Source organism: Dermacentor variabilis, chromosome 1 (assembly GCF_050947875.1).
Source record: "Dermacentor variabilis isolate Ectoservices chromosome 1, ASM5094787v1, whole genome shotgun sequence".
Taxonomy (NCBI): Eukaryota; Metazoa; Arthropoda; class Arachnida; order Ixodida; family Ixodidae; genus Dermacentor; species Dermacentor variabilis.
This window is the reverse complement of record NC_134568.1, coordinates 68547952-68564803: the sequence shown is the minus strand read 5'-3', so window position 1 is coordinate 68564803 and position 16852 is coordinate 68547952. Positions and strand designations below refer to the sequence as shown.

The following is a 16852-nucleotide window of genomic DNA, read 5'->3' as shown; positions in this document are numbered from 1 at the left end:
GCGTAAACGGTAATACGTTTGCGGACCAGATAACACTCCGCAGCGGTACTTGCGCCATCGTGCAGATGCTCTTTAGTGAAGTTCTCGTAATTAGATGGCGACCCGCTAGCTGGTCGGCAAGCAGAGCAGCGACTCTCATCAATTACAAAAGCGACCAGCAAAAACCGCTGACAGCGCACCGCATCAAGATCTTTCATGTTAAGCAGCTAAAGCAACCTCCATAAATTGTTTCGGAAGGAAACTGTTACACTTTGAGCAAGTAAGACACGAACTTGGAGGACGCTTAAGCTTAGCCTTTAAGAATGGAACACGATAGCATTCAAAGATCCCTGGCTGCTGGTCACGTTTCCCGGCAAGTGCAACTTATGTAACCGCAATGTTTATCGGGAAACGCTGGCGGCGAACGATATACACCAAGGCGACCTTTCTGGTAGAAACGCGACTCTTGCGTGAGTCGATCCCGGAGGTAGTCCCCCCCCCCCTCCTCCTCTTCCCCCCCCCCCAGCCGCGCCAATAAAATTACATAATTTTCAGGTTTACGTTATTGTTTTGCATTTTTAATATTTAAGTCTGACCAGATTTAACATAAAATGTATGCGCTGTCGGTGTTTTCTTTCACGACATTTGTTTGTGGGCTGCCATTCTCAATATTCCGAGGAATACCGTAATGAAGAATGTAAGACAAGGTATGAACAACTTTAGTGATAGAATGGTGTGCAATGTAACCCGCTTATACAGCATGGGATAGAGCAAGGCATGGCATATACATATAGCTAAATAAATTCGGAAATTTTTGCTCACGGACAACTCTGCCGACACCCACACCGGATTTCTGCGACACGGGGCACTTAACGCTATGGCGTTAAAAATTTTGAAGTACTAACAGACATTTGATTCGAATCAAACAAAGTGGGACGGAGTTAAAAAATTTCCAAGCAAACATTTTTTTTGCATACACGTCTGTTGCTACATTATATAGATCTATAATAAGAAACTTTCGAATGCATCGAAGTATTTTGAAATACAAATGTAAAGTATCCTATCAGGTACAATAATTGCGGTTGTATCTTGTATCTGTATATCAAACGCTTGTTGCCAGTGTATTTTGTATTGTATCATGATACAATTGCAAAGTATCTTTGCCCAGCCCTGGTTACAATCAGGGTCACAGACTATATCTAGCGGCCTCACTATATTAGCGAAAGACAGAGTCCAGTACCATTCACTTCCCGCTCAATAAAGAGTGGTTCTTTTACGTATCCTCTTCGCTGGCCACCTCTATGCCCGTGACGGACTAGTCTCGGAGCTAGTTAGATGTCGTACCTGCTTGTAACTGCTAATGATGTCCTCTTTTAGGAAGGTCCCCCTTTCTGCGATAGGTCATGCTTCACAGGTGACCATCGTTTTAATTTAGACGGGGCTTATTGCCATGTAGAATTGCACACGACTCAGCTAGACGCTTCGGCCACTGCAAATTGCTCTGTGAAACCCTACAGGACGGTCATCAAGTCTGCACTTTCACGGTTAGTTGGTGAGAGTGTTTGCTGTGAAACTGCATACAGAAAACATGTAATGGGAGGGGGGAAGGGATTAAACGGGTGTATAGCGATGCAAAGACAGAACGCGCTGGTCAGTAGAGTCATGCATTGTGCCTCGTATGCAGTGAAATTGCGTACACTGCATGCTTTGCCAGCTGCGTGCTGTCAGCAACTGAAATGAGCCCTAATGTCTACGCACACGACTAGCTTCGCCAGCGTGTGGGTACGCAGAGTTAATGTTGCTGCTTCCCACCTAGTACACACCGCATACGCAGACAAAACGGGTGCTGCGAACAGTGTCTGAAAGCACGGTTCTTATTCAAGCAAATGAAATAGCAACTTTGGAAGCGCATGCAAAAACGAGACATTGTTACCGATCACATTCACTGCAAGAGGCATGTCGTACTTTGAACGGAGTTGTGCTGGCTACATGATAGTGAACTTTATTTTTAAATTTAGTGTTATAGGCGCGATTCCCAAAGCGGCAACGGAGCTCGCAAGTGAGGCGTTCTTGAAGGCTGTGCACTCGGGAAAAGCGACGCAATTTTTTTTTATTTACTAGGCTGGCCTGCTGGGGGCGCCACTGTGAGGCAGGCAGTGGCGCCTCCCGGAGTAGCCACCTTGCGAAGAGCATAGTCGCCGACTGAAGTGGAGATGCGATAAGTTACTCACGCGGCAACTGCGAAGGCTTCCTGCGCATGTAGCAATGGAGCACGGTGCAGAGTCCCTGGCGGAAGTTGTTGTTGAAGCCGCCGTAAATGATCGGGTTCAGCAAGCTGTTGGAGTAAGCGATGTACGTGGCCACTGACGACGCCTCGGTGAACCAGTCCGGCATCTGAAATAGCACAAATCGGCTTATGCAGAGACGTGTAACATTGAGGACGTAAAGTCCCTACACTTTTGGCTTCCCCACTCACTGCCAAAGCAGTTACCCAATTTCTCCGGTCTACAAATCATCGAACCTCTGGAAGACTGCGACAAGCTTTCTTGCAGGTAGGCGCGCATTGAAGTATCGCTCCACTCGCTTGTAGCTAAGCACCGTAATATTCCTTTAACCCAATTGCTTAATAAGGAACTGGGAAATACACATTTCTGTCTATATGGCGCTAAACTAGCTCATTAATTTCAACTCGTCTGTTTTGGGGCGTGTTTATTTCAGCTCTTGTTCTTGCATTCCAACGTGCGTCGTTATAAATTGGTATGGTTTACTGGAAGATGACTGCCAAGCGACTGAATATTTTCGCAGGCGCGTAGTATATAAGTGAGCCGTTGAGTGAAACGCATACCTCCTTGTCTCGTTGTTTTGAGTCTCCGAACTGTGAGTAGAGCACGATGACCTGGAGCGGCATCCAGCAGATGACGAAGGCGATGAGGACCGTGCACACCATTGTGATCACCTGAATAGCGGACAAAAAAGAAAAAGAAAAGCTAGTCACTCCCTAAGTGAAATAAGGCGCGAGTGCAGTGTACAAGCAAAATATCCATACCCTGACACATTAAAACCATTAAATCAAACCATTCGGCATTATGTGGCTTCTTCATAATTATTCAGCGAAGAACACACGTCAGTTTGAATAAGACATTTCGATCATCCGCATACTGTTGGCTGGTATCGATGTCCGTTCTGTTGGGATCAGTACGTGGCGAGGTTGGGCGTGGGTAAAACCCCTCCATACACGTTTCCACCGACCAGGTTAAGTACCGCCTACCTGCCCTCCTCCTCCACGCTCCTCTCCCACTCACCCCCTTAGCTTCCGGCGGCAAACGGAACGTACGTAGCTGCAGCTTCCTGTTCCGAGTGGAAGTGACGCTTTGTTCTTTAGCGTTGTTTACTTTAGCGTCGCTGGAAAGGCTTTAATTGCACGAGCTGCGGTTGAAAGTGTGAATGCGATTCCATCCAAGAAACACCGCCTACTGTAACCAGCAATCTGCTCGTGTTCGCTGCTTCGCGTCAACCTGCGACGGGTTGGGGCACGAGCGACAACGTACAGTGGAATGTAGTGCCTTGGCGCTTGGAGACCACTGCCGTTTTTCGTGCATTTGGAAAACAGCGACCGCGAACTACTACTTCAGCGGAACACACAGCTTGTCCCCTTTGCATTCTTCTTAAGGTGACTGCCACAGCTCTGCTAAGCACGTGCGGGCGTCTCACCATCGTCCAACAGCAGTCAACGCGGAAATTCCCGCAGCGCAACTCCAGGAAGCGGAAACGCCGGAACCGGGAATTTTTAAACCGGAAATGCCGGAACCGGAAATGCCGGAAGCGGAAATACCGGAACCGGATTTGGTGTGAGGGGTAAAGGCGGCGCACAACAAAGGTTGTCGCTACTTAAGAAAGCGGCGGTGGCGCGTAGATGTAGGGGCTTTAGGCGCCGGCGATCCGATCACGTGCTCCCCTTGAGCACCCCACCGCCTACTGCATGTGTGGTCCATCGTACATAAAAAAAATAAAGCAGATCCAACGCACATGTGAGAATCTATGCGAAGCGAAGCATTGGTGGTTGGTGATGCCTTTTTGGATGCTATAGAAATACCGGTTTTGCCTTGTTTGATGACATTTATGTAGGAATCCCAGTTGGACATGCCCACTCTGGAGAATTGCCCAAGAACGGGCATACACCCAGTGCGACATACTAATGGACAATGAAAGTAAATAATGCAAATCAAGGAACTCGTTAAATATAATTCACATTTCCATTAACAGACCGTTGTTCTTTGGAGGTACCTGGGGGCCGACATTGTATGATCAAGTTTTGTGCAGGAAGATATGTTTTGGTTACGCAGAACAAAAGTGGGACATCGTGGTTAACATACAGGTGTTACAAGTCACTAGGTGGGTACTTTCATATAACCATTGTATTTATATTGAGCCCGTCGTTGACGCGACGGCCTCAATAGTTGGCCTCTCTGAGGTCTACGGCGTTCAGCACATGGGATTCCTCAACTTCCAAGTCACCTTCAAGAGCATGGCTTCCTTGACTCTAATCGTCGATGCTGGCTGCCTTGTCGTCGGCTGCCTTGTCAGCGTTGTCCTGTCGCTCCCGTCGGCCCGAAGGTCACCAACGTAACCTGCCTCTTCTTGCCGTACTTCGTTCCGGATGAAGCCCTCGTCCAGGCGTTATCACCATACATCAAGGTTCTGTCTGTCAATGCTGGTCTGTCTGTCAATGCTGGTCTCACGGGCAACCGCTTCGTTCGTATGGAAATGAGTACCGCAACCCGGGTCCCCAATTACCTGCGAGTCTCAGGTCATCGTGCGATATTTGACTCCCACGCTTTGCAACGCGTGTGTTTTCGGTGCGGCTCCAAAGACCACTACCGTTCACAGTGCACCGCAACGTTCTGTGGCCGTTGTGGTATCCATGGCCACGAAGCAACGGATGTGACCGTCCTTATCGGCGTTGCGCAGATGGTCCCCCTACGGTCGCATGCCTTGTGCGGCGTTCATACTCGGACGCTGCTGCTGGAGCATTTCCCCCCCCCCCCCCCTTACTGCCGGTGTCAGCTGTGGTTGCGACTGCGCGTGAGGCCGTAATAAAAGAAATTGCCCTGACATCGCATCAACCAGCGTTGACAAATGAAATAGAAGAGGCATGCAGCTCGGGCAATCACAACGCGCCATGTTCGCCGGCCTCCTCTACTGAAAAAGAAGACCGTGACGTGGCGGATCGCAACACGCCATGTTCGCTGGCCTTCCAAGCAGCGAAGGACAGGCATGCTGTAGCCGACAGCGCCTCCACTTCGGCTGCTACCATCAGCCCCCTGATACCACCGAGGTTTTAAACACACATAAAACACCTGACCCTGCGATTAATACAGTCGATTCACCTATGAAATCTGCTGTGGCTTCATCCGCCTCAATTGAATTTCCTAAAACGCCGCATCCATTACATCTGAATGAGCTCCCGGCTGCGGAAGTTGTCGGTGGCGATGAAATAAATCCCGCCGCCCTACCGCAACCGACATCATCCTCATCAGAAAACAGCTTCAGTCTCGGAGTTGATAGCAGCGTTGCACTCTCGCCAAGCCTGGATGGACTCGACATAGAAATGGCATCCCCACGAGACGTAAAGCGTGCCCATGCGTCAGCCTCTGGCTCGGACGGCGACCCGGATCGCCGTGCCGAGTTAAAACGGCCCAAAAAACTTCGGCCTTCTTCGAAAGGGTTGAAGAAGTGACGTGTGTACTGCATAACTCCTGGACTGGTTCGAGGACTGTTCCCGGGGCGCCGACTTGAACAAGAAGACCAGGTTTGCAGTCGGGTGATACTTTATTTAAATATGGATGACACCGTGAACATTATTTCATTAAACACACAAGGGTTCCGAAGTCCTGTAAAACAAGCTGAAATTATCAGCGTGGACCGCGCAAAAGAATTATGACACTGTGTTTGCAAGAAACAAATTTTTTCACCATTGGACATGTTCTTACTTTCAAACGCACTTTTAAACTAGACTGTTTTTTCTCCTTCGTGACATCGCGCTCTAGTGGAGTTGGTATTATTTTCAACAGAGCTCTCTTGTGAGACCATCATGTCTTTTATGATGGAACAGGGCGGATATTGGCATTTGATTGTGTTCTGTCTTCATTTGGGTTACGGATTTTGTGCATATATGGACCCGCGCAGGCCATTAAGTCCGATGATATTTTTCGTGACCTGGACGTGTATTTCCTGGACGGTCGTCACGTGGTGCTTGTTAGGGATGTTAATTGCGTTTTATACACGCGAGCAGATATGCAAGGCCCGGGCTGAGGTCGCCCGGATTGGAACGCACGGGAGTTGCGTCGCCTCGTCCAGCACTTTTGGTTGCTTGATATATATCGTCTTTTTTATGGTTCTTCATTGGCCTGGACGTGGCGACTCGGCGCGTTGTCAAGCAGGTTAGACCGTGCCTATGTGCCAAGCAATTTAGCTCAGTATGTCATCGGATCTGATGCGATAACTTTACCTTCATCCCCTGTTTATATTTCCAATCACAGACCAGCTATACTTGAGATTCGCTTCCCTGCTTCCTTATCAGTAGAACCTTGGCGCCTCGACATCCGCGTTCTACATGACGCCCGCTCGCGCTCTTGTTTGCCAAGTGTCTTGCGCGCTTCTGTTTCTAGATTTGAGCCAGAGTCATGGGACGCGCTCAAGGTGCAGTGGCGTCTGCATGGTTCAGTTGAAGGACGTGCACTCAGACGACGTATATCATAACTGACGGATACTGCCACGAAGCTCCGTATCGCCCTTCGGGTCAATCAACTGACTCCGCTGATGCGGCCATTGCAGCGTGAGCTACGTAGGCGTTTCCAACGGCTCATCGCAGCGTCGTCTTTGTCAGCTGCTGCTTGGCGATGCAGACGCAATCCGTGTGCACACCCTGGTCAATATTCAGTGACTCGAAGGCAGCACTGCAGTCTTTGCTATCAGCCCTGCGACATGGACCACACGAACAGCTGGTATTCGAGATCAGAGAACTAATCCGTACCTTGACTGAGAAAGGACACCACGTGACATTTCAGTGGATTCCCAGTCACTGCGGCGTCATAGGGAACGAACATGCCGATAACGCTGCTCGGTCGGCTCTTCAAGGCGACGAAGAAGAGCCGATGCCATTATTAAGGAGAGATGCCGCTAGAAAGCTTCGAATGCTCAGCCGTGATATCACATTCTCCTTGTGGAATGCAGGAAGTTTTCCAACAACCGGCTGCACAACCTAGACTCTTCTCTACACCTTTGCATTCCAGCGGGACTCTGCCGTCGCGAAGCTACCCTGCTTTGTCGAATGTGGCTAGAGGTGGCGTTCACCAAGTCTTTTGCTTTCCGAATCGGATGGGCCGACGACGCCTCGTGTGATGACTGTGGTGACGAGGAGACTCTTCAGCACCTTCTCTGTGACTGTCCTCGCTATAATTTAAAGAGACGATCACTCGCAAACGCGATAGCGCGCTTTGACCGAAGACCTCTAACAGAGGAACTTATTTTAAAATGCCGCCATCACAAGCCATCGCAGCAGAGGGCGACGAGGGCACTGTTTCAGTTTTTAAGGGCAACAGAACTGGACCAACGGCTGTAGCATGAACAGATGGTTCATAGTGCTGCAAGTGCTACTGTGCTGTGCGGTGACATTATGCGGTGACAGTGACCGACTGTGATTGTATGTCTGTGCTCCTTTCTTTCTTTATCTCGACTTTGTTATCCCTTTACCTCCCCCTCCCCTCTTTCCCCAGCGTAGGGTAGCAAACCGGATCTCCCCCTCTGGTTAACCTCCCTGCCTTTCTTCTGTCTTTTTCTCTCTCTGCAGTTCTTCGCTTTGCAAGAAACTCGCTTTTTAGACAGCCGAATGCATTCCGTTCTGTGGCCTCAAGAGCACTTCCTGTTACGTCGCCTCCCACGCGTGATTATTCGCTCTTTGTAACGCATTTGAAAACATGGCGCCTACGAGTGTGGATCCTGGCTCTCGAGGATTTCGTACGATGCTTAGTGGGCTGCCTCAGGTTCCACCTGAGGCAGCTGACCATATTTGTGCGCGACCATCAGCTGATGAAGTAAAGGCAGCATTATCTTCCATGAATCGTGGCTCGGCCCCAGGGCCGGTCTGACTACACGTTGAGTTTTATCTAACGTTCTGGGAAGATATTGGTGCCACTTTCGTATCTGTTATCAGCCGCTGCTTTGAGAACTTTGATTTCCCGTCTAGCTTTCGTGACGGTCGTATTGTGCTGATACCTAAGCACGATGCATCATCAGTTCGTCAAGAGGAATGGAGGCCAATCACGCTTCTCAACGTCGACTACAAAACTTTCACAGCTGTTGTCATCCGGCGCTTGGGAAGCCTGATGTCTTCCTTAATAGGACACCATCAGGCATGCTCAGTCCCTGGCAGAGAGATGCACAGTCTTTCGTTCGTTACGCGTGAGAAAATGACACAGACGCTGACCAGGTCAGCAAGTGGTCTCTTAGTTTCACTAGATCAAGAAAAGGCATTCGATAGCCTTGAACATAGCTACATATTTAATCTACTGACGTCGTTCGGCTTTCCGACAAATTTTATTGATCTTATTAGGAATCCCTATTCAAATATCCGAAGTACATTGTTCCTTGATGGTCGTGAAAGTGCACCATTTCCCGTTACTCGTCAAGGGTGTCCTCTAACCCCAGTACTCTTTGTGCTCAGCCGTGAGCCATTTCTGCGCTCAGTAGTGAGAGACCCTTACTTATGCGCTCTCCCACTGCCTGGTAGGGGTGTTGTTAAGGTGCCAGCCTTCGCCGATGACATCACATTATATCTCAGCAATGAAGATAGCTTATCCCGTAGCCTTCGACTTTTCACTGAGTACGGCAATATTTCAGGTGCCGCACTAAATTTGTCAAAATGTCGTTATTTCATAACTTTGAGGTTTTTAGCGAACGAAAATTAAGGGACGAGAGACAAAGGCAAGACGCGGACACAGCGTCTTGCCTTTGTCTCTCGTCCCTTTTTGTGCGCTAAGAACCTCAAAGTTATGAAATACCAACACGCCCTAACCTACACACTGTCGTTATTTGTTCGTTGGTTCATCACAGACACGCCTAAATCCCCTTTCCCGTCTTCGAAAGAGCGATTTTCTTCGTATTTTAGACCTTGATTACATTTGTGATGGCACATCAGCCTCTGCGCGGCTCTCAATTCTTGAAGATGTAAGGCGAAATATTCAAGATGTTAAGGGGTGTGATTTACACCTATTAGAAAGAAGGTACTTAGCAGAATCACTATTTTGCGGCCGAGTGTCGTACGTTTGTCACGTTGTACAGCCACGATTACGGGTTACTAGGACCTTGATGTCCCTTCTTGGTTCCTTCTTCTGGTCGGGCAGTACAGAACTGGTCTGTCGCGCGGCGCTTGGGCAACCACGCTGTCACGGTGGGTTCGCGTTCCCATCAGTGTCTGTCCGCTGCCGGTTGCTTGTTCTGCGATTTATGCTCCGCCTGTTACAGCATGATCGCTGTCCTGCGCGTGAACTCGCCTGCTATTTCCTTGGCACAAAAATTCGTTACATGTTACCGGGCGTGCATTTAAATTGCGGACGACAACTGTTAAACGCACCTACGTTTTACTGCACGGCCGTGGCATTTTATCGCCACATACAAGAGGTATGCCCTGATGTAGACGTTCTCGAAAACCGTGTAGTAGATACTATGTCAGCTTTACTGCTGCCTCTAGTTGCCCCCACGCGCCTCGCACGTTCCAATAATGTGTCGTGGGATGCGATAACGGCGTCATTTCTGCCTGGCCACCCACACAACTTCATGCGGCGCCTAGGGTGACAAGTGCTTCCAACTCGTGACAGTCTAGAGCGGTGAGGCGTTGTCCCATCTTCGCTGTGTCCCAATTGCCTCCTTCAAGAATCCAATAAACATGTGCTGCTGCAATGCGTCGTTGTCAGGATATTTTGGAGGGCCGTGCATACTGGTTTCCGTGGCCTTGGAAGTTAACCGCTTTATTACATCTGGTCACTGCTCACGTGGCCACTTCGCGCGACTTTTAATCGTTGTGGGGGCCTTTTGTCTATGGCGTAACCGGTGCGAGGCAGTTGCCGCAGGAAATCGTCACCGCGCTCGGTTTCCACTTCTGGAGAGGCTCTACTCTGAGCTACTGTCGTTTGTGTCAGAGGAGTTGTTCCTCGTTGGAGAAAAAGAGTTCCTTCGACAGGGGTCATGCCGTTTCCTGTCGGTGGCTGATGGACGCGTATGGCTTAATTTTCGACTAGCCTGGTTCTTGTAGCCAGGCCATAAGAAGTATTAATTTAATGCACGTAGAATGTAGGTGCCCGTGATTTTTGTTTGTGTGTGCTCTCGTATACATGATAATTTTTGTATATACACATCTCATGCACATCACTTCAAAATTGTGTAAAGTGTGCTGTCACATCATCATTGTACATAACCATTGTGTACACTGTATATATGGAACATCATTTTATACATGTGACATTTAGTTTATGTGTAACGGTGCCTTTCCGTGGGTCTATGTGATTATATGTTGGTGAGTGAGGACTCGGACACTACTTTGAGAACTTGCCGTGTTTCGTTTTTTATATGTTATCGTCCAGGTGGAATTGTGCCGTGAATGTGACTCAGCGTTCGTATCGTCTCTTGTCGAAATGAATTTTTCCTAAACTCACAAGCCAGGTAGCCATGCCCAACCTGCGAAAGTAGGCAAAGAAAGCTTGGCTTTAAATGTCCAGTTTCCTCCACCTTTTCCCACATTCTCCTTAATATGCGACACATTTGCAGCCCACCACCTAACTCTACGCCCGTTTTCAGTTTAGTCGCATAGAGTTGCAGCCAAAAACGGAAATTTTCCCTTCTCGGCAGCACCGATAAATGGCACAGCGTGTCCATAGAGAAGAGCGAGAGAGAAGCTTTGCTGCAGTACACGGCTTATATACGCACCGGCGTGCCACTGGTGTAATCTGGAGTCCAGGTAAATGAACTCGCACAGACTTCACGACGGTGAGTATAGCTATAGGGGCTTGTTGGTACGTCATATCTTATTTCGCTGTAGCGCAAGCTGAACAACGACAGCAGAAAGACACATATGACCCACACAGCGCTAATTTTCAACAGTAGATTTATTTCCAGTTCTCGTCGCTATATATACACCCTTGAAACTTCATAAACATGTGTAAAATATCGGTAAAAATGAACACACAAGAAAAAAGACACGGAACCCACTGCAAGCATTTTTTTTTGCTCAGATATTCAAAGATATGTACACGCTCAACGCGAACAAAGATAATCGAGCTCTTTTGAGGGTAATGAAATGGAAGGATTACTGATGCATGCGTCACCAAATGTTGATAAGTGTCTAGCTTCTATCATCAAGCGCGTCATCTCACACCGGCTCCTACTCACGATGACTGTTTCTTTAAATCTGGGCTTGCGTTTGCATCTCTGGAGATGGATGGCAAGAAAGCCGCCGGCAGCCAGGTTGTTTACTTTCTTATTGTGTTCTCATAGCCGGTCATTTATGTATCTACCTATTTGACCAATGTAGCGTCGTCCACACCCGAGAGGAATGCGGTATACCACACCTGCGATGCAATCAATGTATTTGTTTTTATATTCCTTTTCGCATGCGGTACGTGCGATTCTTTCTGGCCTTGTGTTTCTACACAGTCTGACCAATTTATTAGGCGCCGAAAATACAACGTTGATGCCACTTCTTCCACCAATCTTCTTTAATCTATGGGAGAACCCATGTGTGTAGGGGATGACAGCAACCTTTCTTTTGTTTATGTCAGTGCTCGTACCATGCACCTGCTCCAAACTGCTTTCCTCTGCCTTCTTAAGCAGTCCTTCTGCGACCGACACAAGCACGTGGTTCGGGCAACCAGCGCCCCTTAAACGCGAGGCTCGCCGTCCGAAGCTATCGTGCATTAGGTGCTGGCATGATTTCTTCAGTGCTTCGCTGAAACACATCTTCGCGGTTCCCCTCTTCAAAAGCTTATTATGCGCGGAATGAAATGGTAAAAGTGGCTTACTTGCCTTAGGTTCGTAACACCAGCAGGTTTTGTTATCGGTGAGCACAAACTTGACTTAAATGAATTTAATCCTTCCGTCACATGGAATTTCAACGGTAACTTCTACTGGATTAAGACAGTTACGAATAGCGGTAAAAATGGGAGCACATTGATTAGTAAAACAAGCGGATGTACGGTCAATAAGAACTAAAAAGTCATCAACATATCCAAAAACTTTTACAACCTTTGATTCGCGAACGCGCCCTGACAGGTGACAGGTTCAGTTTGACTAAAAGCAGAATACTTCGCACTGGGGCTAAGCATGAACCTATACACACTCCCTGTCTCTGCAGGTACAGGGTACCGTTGTTTTGGATAAACGTAGACGACATAGTAAACCTAAGAAATTCCAAAAAATTATCAATGGGTGTACCTGACCTCAACACCGCTAGCTCGCGCCGCGTGTCCAAAGGGAAGCGCGAGTGAGGAGTCCCGCTGCAGTACACGCCTCATAGATGACGCGTTTAGGCGGTGGCAATATGTTGTGTCGCTACATTGCTTCAATGCTAATTACATTACATTGGGTTAAGTCTGCCTTATTTGTTTACACCTTCCTTTCCTTCCCCCTCATCTTTTCTACTCTTTCCACAACACAGGAACCGATTCTTATTATCCCCTTCTCTTTTAAATTACATGACGATTGTTTTTTTTTTACCTGCGCCAATATTTTAAACCCGAAAATAAACATAAATATTGTTGCGATGCAGAACAGGACGTGCAGACAAAAGACGACGAAGAAGTCTTGTTTCTGGGGCGCTTCGGCCGCCATGTTCCTCCACTGTGGATATGTGCCACGGCCACACAGGACAACAACAACAACAACAACAACATCTACTGTTAGCTGGTGCCTGGAGCATTCGCCTTGCATAAACAGCATTCTGGCTTGTCTCAGCCTCACAACATTTTGGCGGACGTGCGGGGTACCAACACGGAGCTCCGCAGCGGTCGCCGCGTGAGCCCTGACACGATTCTCGACAGCCAAAGCGCCACAATGACTGACCGCCCGCCTCCGGTGCCGCAGACTCTGACCTCCGTCGTGTTGCCCCAGCCGCGAGACCCAGGGACCTTCAATAGCATCGATGGTACGGACGTAGAAAACTGGATTGCCTGGTATGAGCTTGTGAGCGAAAATAATCGGTGGCTCTAAGACACAGCGCTAGCATGCTGACCCACCAACACGACATAACGAGTTGGGATGTCTGGAAGCAGAAGCTTCTAGACCTCTTTGGAGAGCCACTTGGCCGTCAGCCAGCAGCGAAGATGGAGCTATCGACCCGCGCTCACACGTCGATAGAATCTTACGTGGCATATATTCAAGATGTCCTCGCGCTCAGTCGTAAAGTTGACAAAGACATGAACGAGACCGTCAAGATTGGCCACATCCTGAAGGGCATAGCTGATCACGCATTCAACCTGCTTATATGCCAGAACTATCACTCGGTAAATGCGATCATGAAAGAGTGCCGCAATTTCGAACTGATGAAGAGTCGCCACATTACGCAGCAGTTCAGCAGGCTACTAAATACAGCTTCGACGTCTTCTCGTGAGAAACAGCCACGTGGACCTCCTCTGTCTGGACAAGAAAATTTGACGCGGTGAACTCGTCGCGAGCTCGATGCCATGTCTCTCGCCGTTCATCGTCAGCATTGCCCGGACAACGCATGCTCTGTCTCGCTCCAGCAGGCCGTTGTCAGACAAGGGATGGCAAATGTAGGCCTCTCGTCTCTCTCCCCCATTCGTAATGCCCCTGTCAGTCAGCACTGGCCTCGTCTAACCACTGCTTCCCCATTTTCGGCGGTTCCAATTCGCCGTCGTTATCCGGCCGACTAGAGAACAGCGGACGATAGGCCAATTTGTTTCAATTGCTCGCGTGTTGGACATATCGCTAGTCATTCCCGCAGGCGTTGGCAATCGCCCCCTACGTGGAGCTTCCCGTCCGACCATCCAGATTAAGGTGCTCCCCGTTTCTCTGTGCGTCCTTCATCTACGAATACCGACAACGTACTTACGACCTTCCGAACCAGCCGGTAACCATCCTCCCTAAGTCGTCGGTTTCCTTCGTCGCAGGCCCGCCGATCTTCTTCCCCCGCGTTCGTGCCACAGGAAAACTAGTCGGTGCAGCTCACAAAGGTGACGCTGCGTCAACGACCCGATCTGCAAATCCTCTGACCACATTGCCTACCCTTGGAAGTATATTAGATGTTGAGGTGGATGGAGTCTCAGTCAAGTCCCTCGTCGACACCGGTGCACAAATGTCTGCAATGTGTGCCGCCATTCGCGAAAGACTCAGAAAGGTCCTCACGCCTGCCGTACCGTGCACAGTACGCGTTGCCGCCGGCAGTACGCCACCGGTTGTCGGCATGTGTACAGCACGAGTAACGATTACCGGCTATCAAACCACCGTCTTATTTATTGTATTAGAGCGCTGTCCGCATGACCCGATTCTGGGGCTGGACTTCCTTTCGACCAATTCTGCCCTAATAGACTGCGCCGTAGGTGTCGTGCAGCTGGACCTTTCTGCTGACAGCTACTTTGTTCCTGATGCACATCATCCGTCCCTGTGTTCTGCCGAATCCACCCGGTTGCCGCCTCAAGCCGCTACTACTGTACTTTTTAACACTCGACCACATTTTCCTGATGGCGACTACATCGACTCTCCGTTTGTCGACGTCATTCTACAGCATGGCGTCGCGCTCCCAAGTACCGTTGTCATCGTTGTCGATAATTCTACTTACCTTCCCTTTCTCTACTCTGCGTCTGTTGCACATGTTCTTCCTGGTAACATGACAATGGCCCGCATGACGCCTGTGCACGAGTACCAGATATCTCCGCTCGCGCCCACTATTTCTGCCTCTGTCAGCGCTATCGTTACGTGTTCCCGTTCGGCTTCGTCACCCTACCACGACATCAATAAAACGATCGCTCCCGCCCTCTCTCTAGCTCAAACTGAAGACTTTAGGCGCATTTTGTTTAGTTACCGCGATAATCTTGATCTCGATGACCATCCGCTCGACCAGACACCCGTAGTCACTCGTCGAATTCACACCGGCGACGCAAATACCGTCCATCACCACCATTACCGGGTGCCTGCTGCAGAGCGCAGCATCATTCAAAGCGAAGTCGAGAAGATGCCGAAGAACAACATAATCGAGCCTTCCGCTAGCCCGTGGGCCTCAGCAGTTGTCCTGGTCAAGAAAATAGACAACACCTGGAGATTTTGTATTGATTATCGCCCATCTGAACAAGATCACCAAAAGTACGTGTACCCATTGCCTCGTATAGATGATGCACTTGACTGTCTACATGGGGCGAAATATTTTACAGCGATTGACCTCCGTTCAGGCTACTGGCAGATCGCTGTTGATGAGAAGGATCACGAGAAGACAGCCCTTATCACGCCTGATGAACTTTTTCAATTCAGAGTCATGCCCTTCGGGCTTTGCAATGCCCCAGCGACGTTCGAGAGAATGATAGACACCATTCTCCAAGGCTTGAAGTGGGCCATCTGTCTCTGTTATCTCGACGACGTAATCGTTTTCGATCAATCTTTGAAACCCACATAGAGCGTCTGACGACGGTCTTTGCTGTGTTTCGCGCTGCGAAACTTCAGCTCAACTCGTCAAAGTGTCACTTCGGTCATCTTAAAATAACCGTTCTCGGTCACCTTGTAAACGCCAATGGAATCAACCTAACCCAGCCGAAGTTCGAGCCGTGCAAGACTTTCCTGTGCCGTGCTCACTTAAGGACGTTCGCAGCTTCATAAGCTTATGCTCGTAATTTCGTCGCTTTGTTCAGAATTTTGCTGACATTGTTCGCTCTCTCACCGAGCTTTTAAAGGACGATGTCGCTTTTGCGTGGGGACAGGGGCAGGTCGAAGTATTCCCAGCACTCATAAGACTTGACGCGCTCACCAATTTTAGCGCATTTTGTTCCTCCAGCACCCACTGAAATCCGTACAGACGCTAGTGATCACGGCATTGGCGCTGTTCGTGCCAAGATTCCCCGTGGTCCAGAGTGCGTTATCGCTTACGCAAGCAGTCTTCTGTCCACGGCCGAGCGCAACTATTCCTTCACGGAACGAGAGTGCCTGCCGCTAGTTTGGGCGATAGCGAAGTTTCGGCCATAACTATTTGGTCGCCATTTTTGCGTAGTTATCGACCACCACGCGCTCTGCTGGCTCTTCTCGTTGAAGGACCCTACAGAGCGCCTTGGGCTTTGGGCATTGCACTTGCAAGAGTACACTTTCTCTTTAGTGTACAAATCCGGCCGTTTACATCAGGACAGCGAATCCTTGTCCCGACACCCTGTTAACCCACCAGAAGCCACAGACCTCGAATCCCACACCAGCGTTATGTGCATCTCAGGCTTTCTCAACATTGGCGATGAACAGCGCCATGATCCCGTTCTGCGAAGCATAATGGATCGGTTAAGCTCGCCAACTCCTGATCGTTCCTTTAATCTCTTCTGTATTTCTGACGGAGTCCTGTACAAATTCAACTTGCGTGCTTATAGTGCTGACCTACTGGTGGCCGCACCAAGACACCTGCGACGCATCGTGCTTCAAGAACTTCACGACACGCCCACCGCTGGGCATTACGGGGTTAGTCGCACCTTTGACCGAGTCCGGCGCCGTTTCTTCTGGCCTGACCTCTACTGCTTTGTGCGCCGGTATGTGACTGCTTCCGACGTTCCCACTCCCATGGCTCCAGCTGGGATTTTACAAGCCATTGATATTCCCACTGATCCTTTCTTTCGCGTGGGAC

General features: G+C 49.2%; 1 protein-coding gene across 1 annotated transcript in view; it reads right to left on the bottom strand.

Annotated features, from left to right (window-relative positions):
* LOC142578976 (QRFP-like peptide receptor) overlaps positions 1 to 16852 on the bottom strand; it is an 813496-nt gene that overhangs the window by 337847 nt on the left and 458797 nt on the right. Inside the window, exons 4-5 of the mRNA XM_075688743.1 lie at positions 2825 to 2935; positions 2211 to 2373 (exon numbers count right to left, since the gene is read on the bottom strand). Coding sequence (XP_075544858.1) covers positions 2211 to 2373; positions 2825 to 2935 — 274 coding nt within the window. The remainder of the gene's footprint in view (positions 1 to 2210; positions 2374 to 2824; positions 2936 to 16852) is intronic.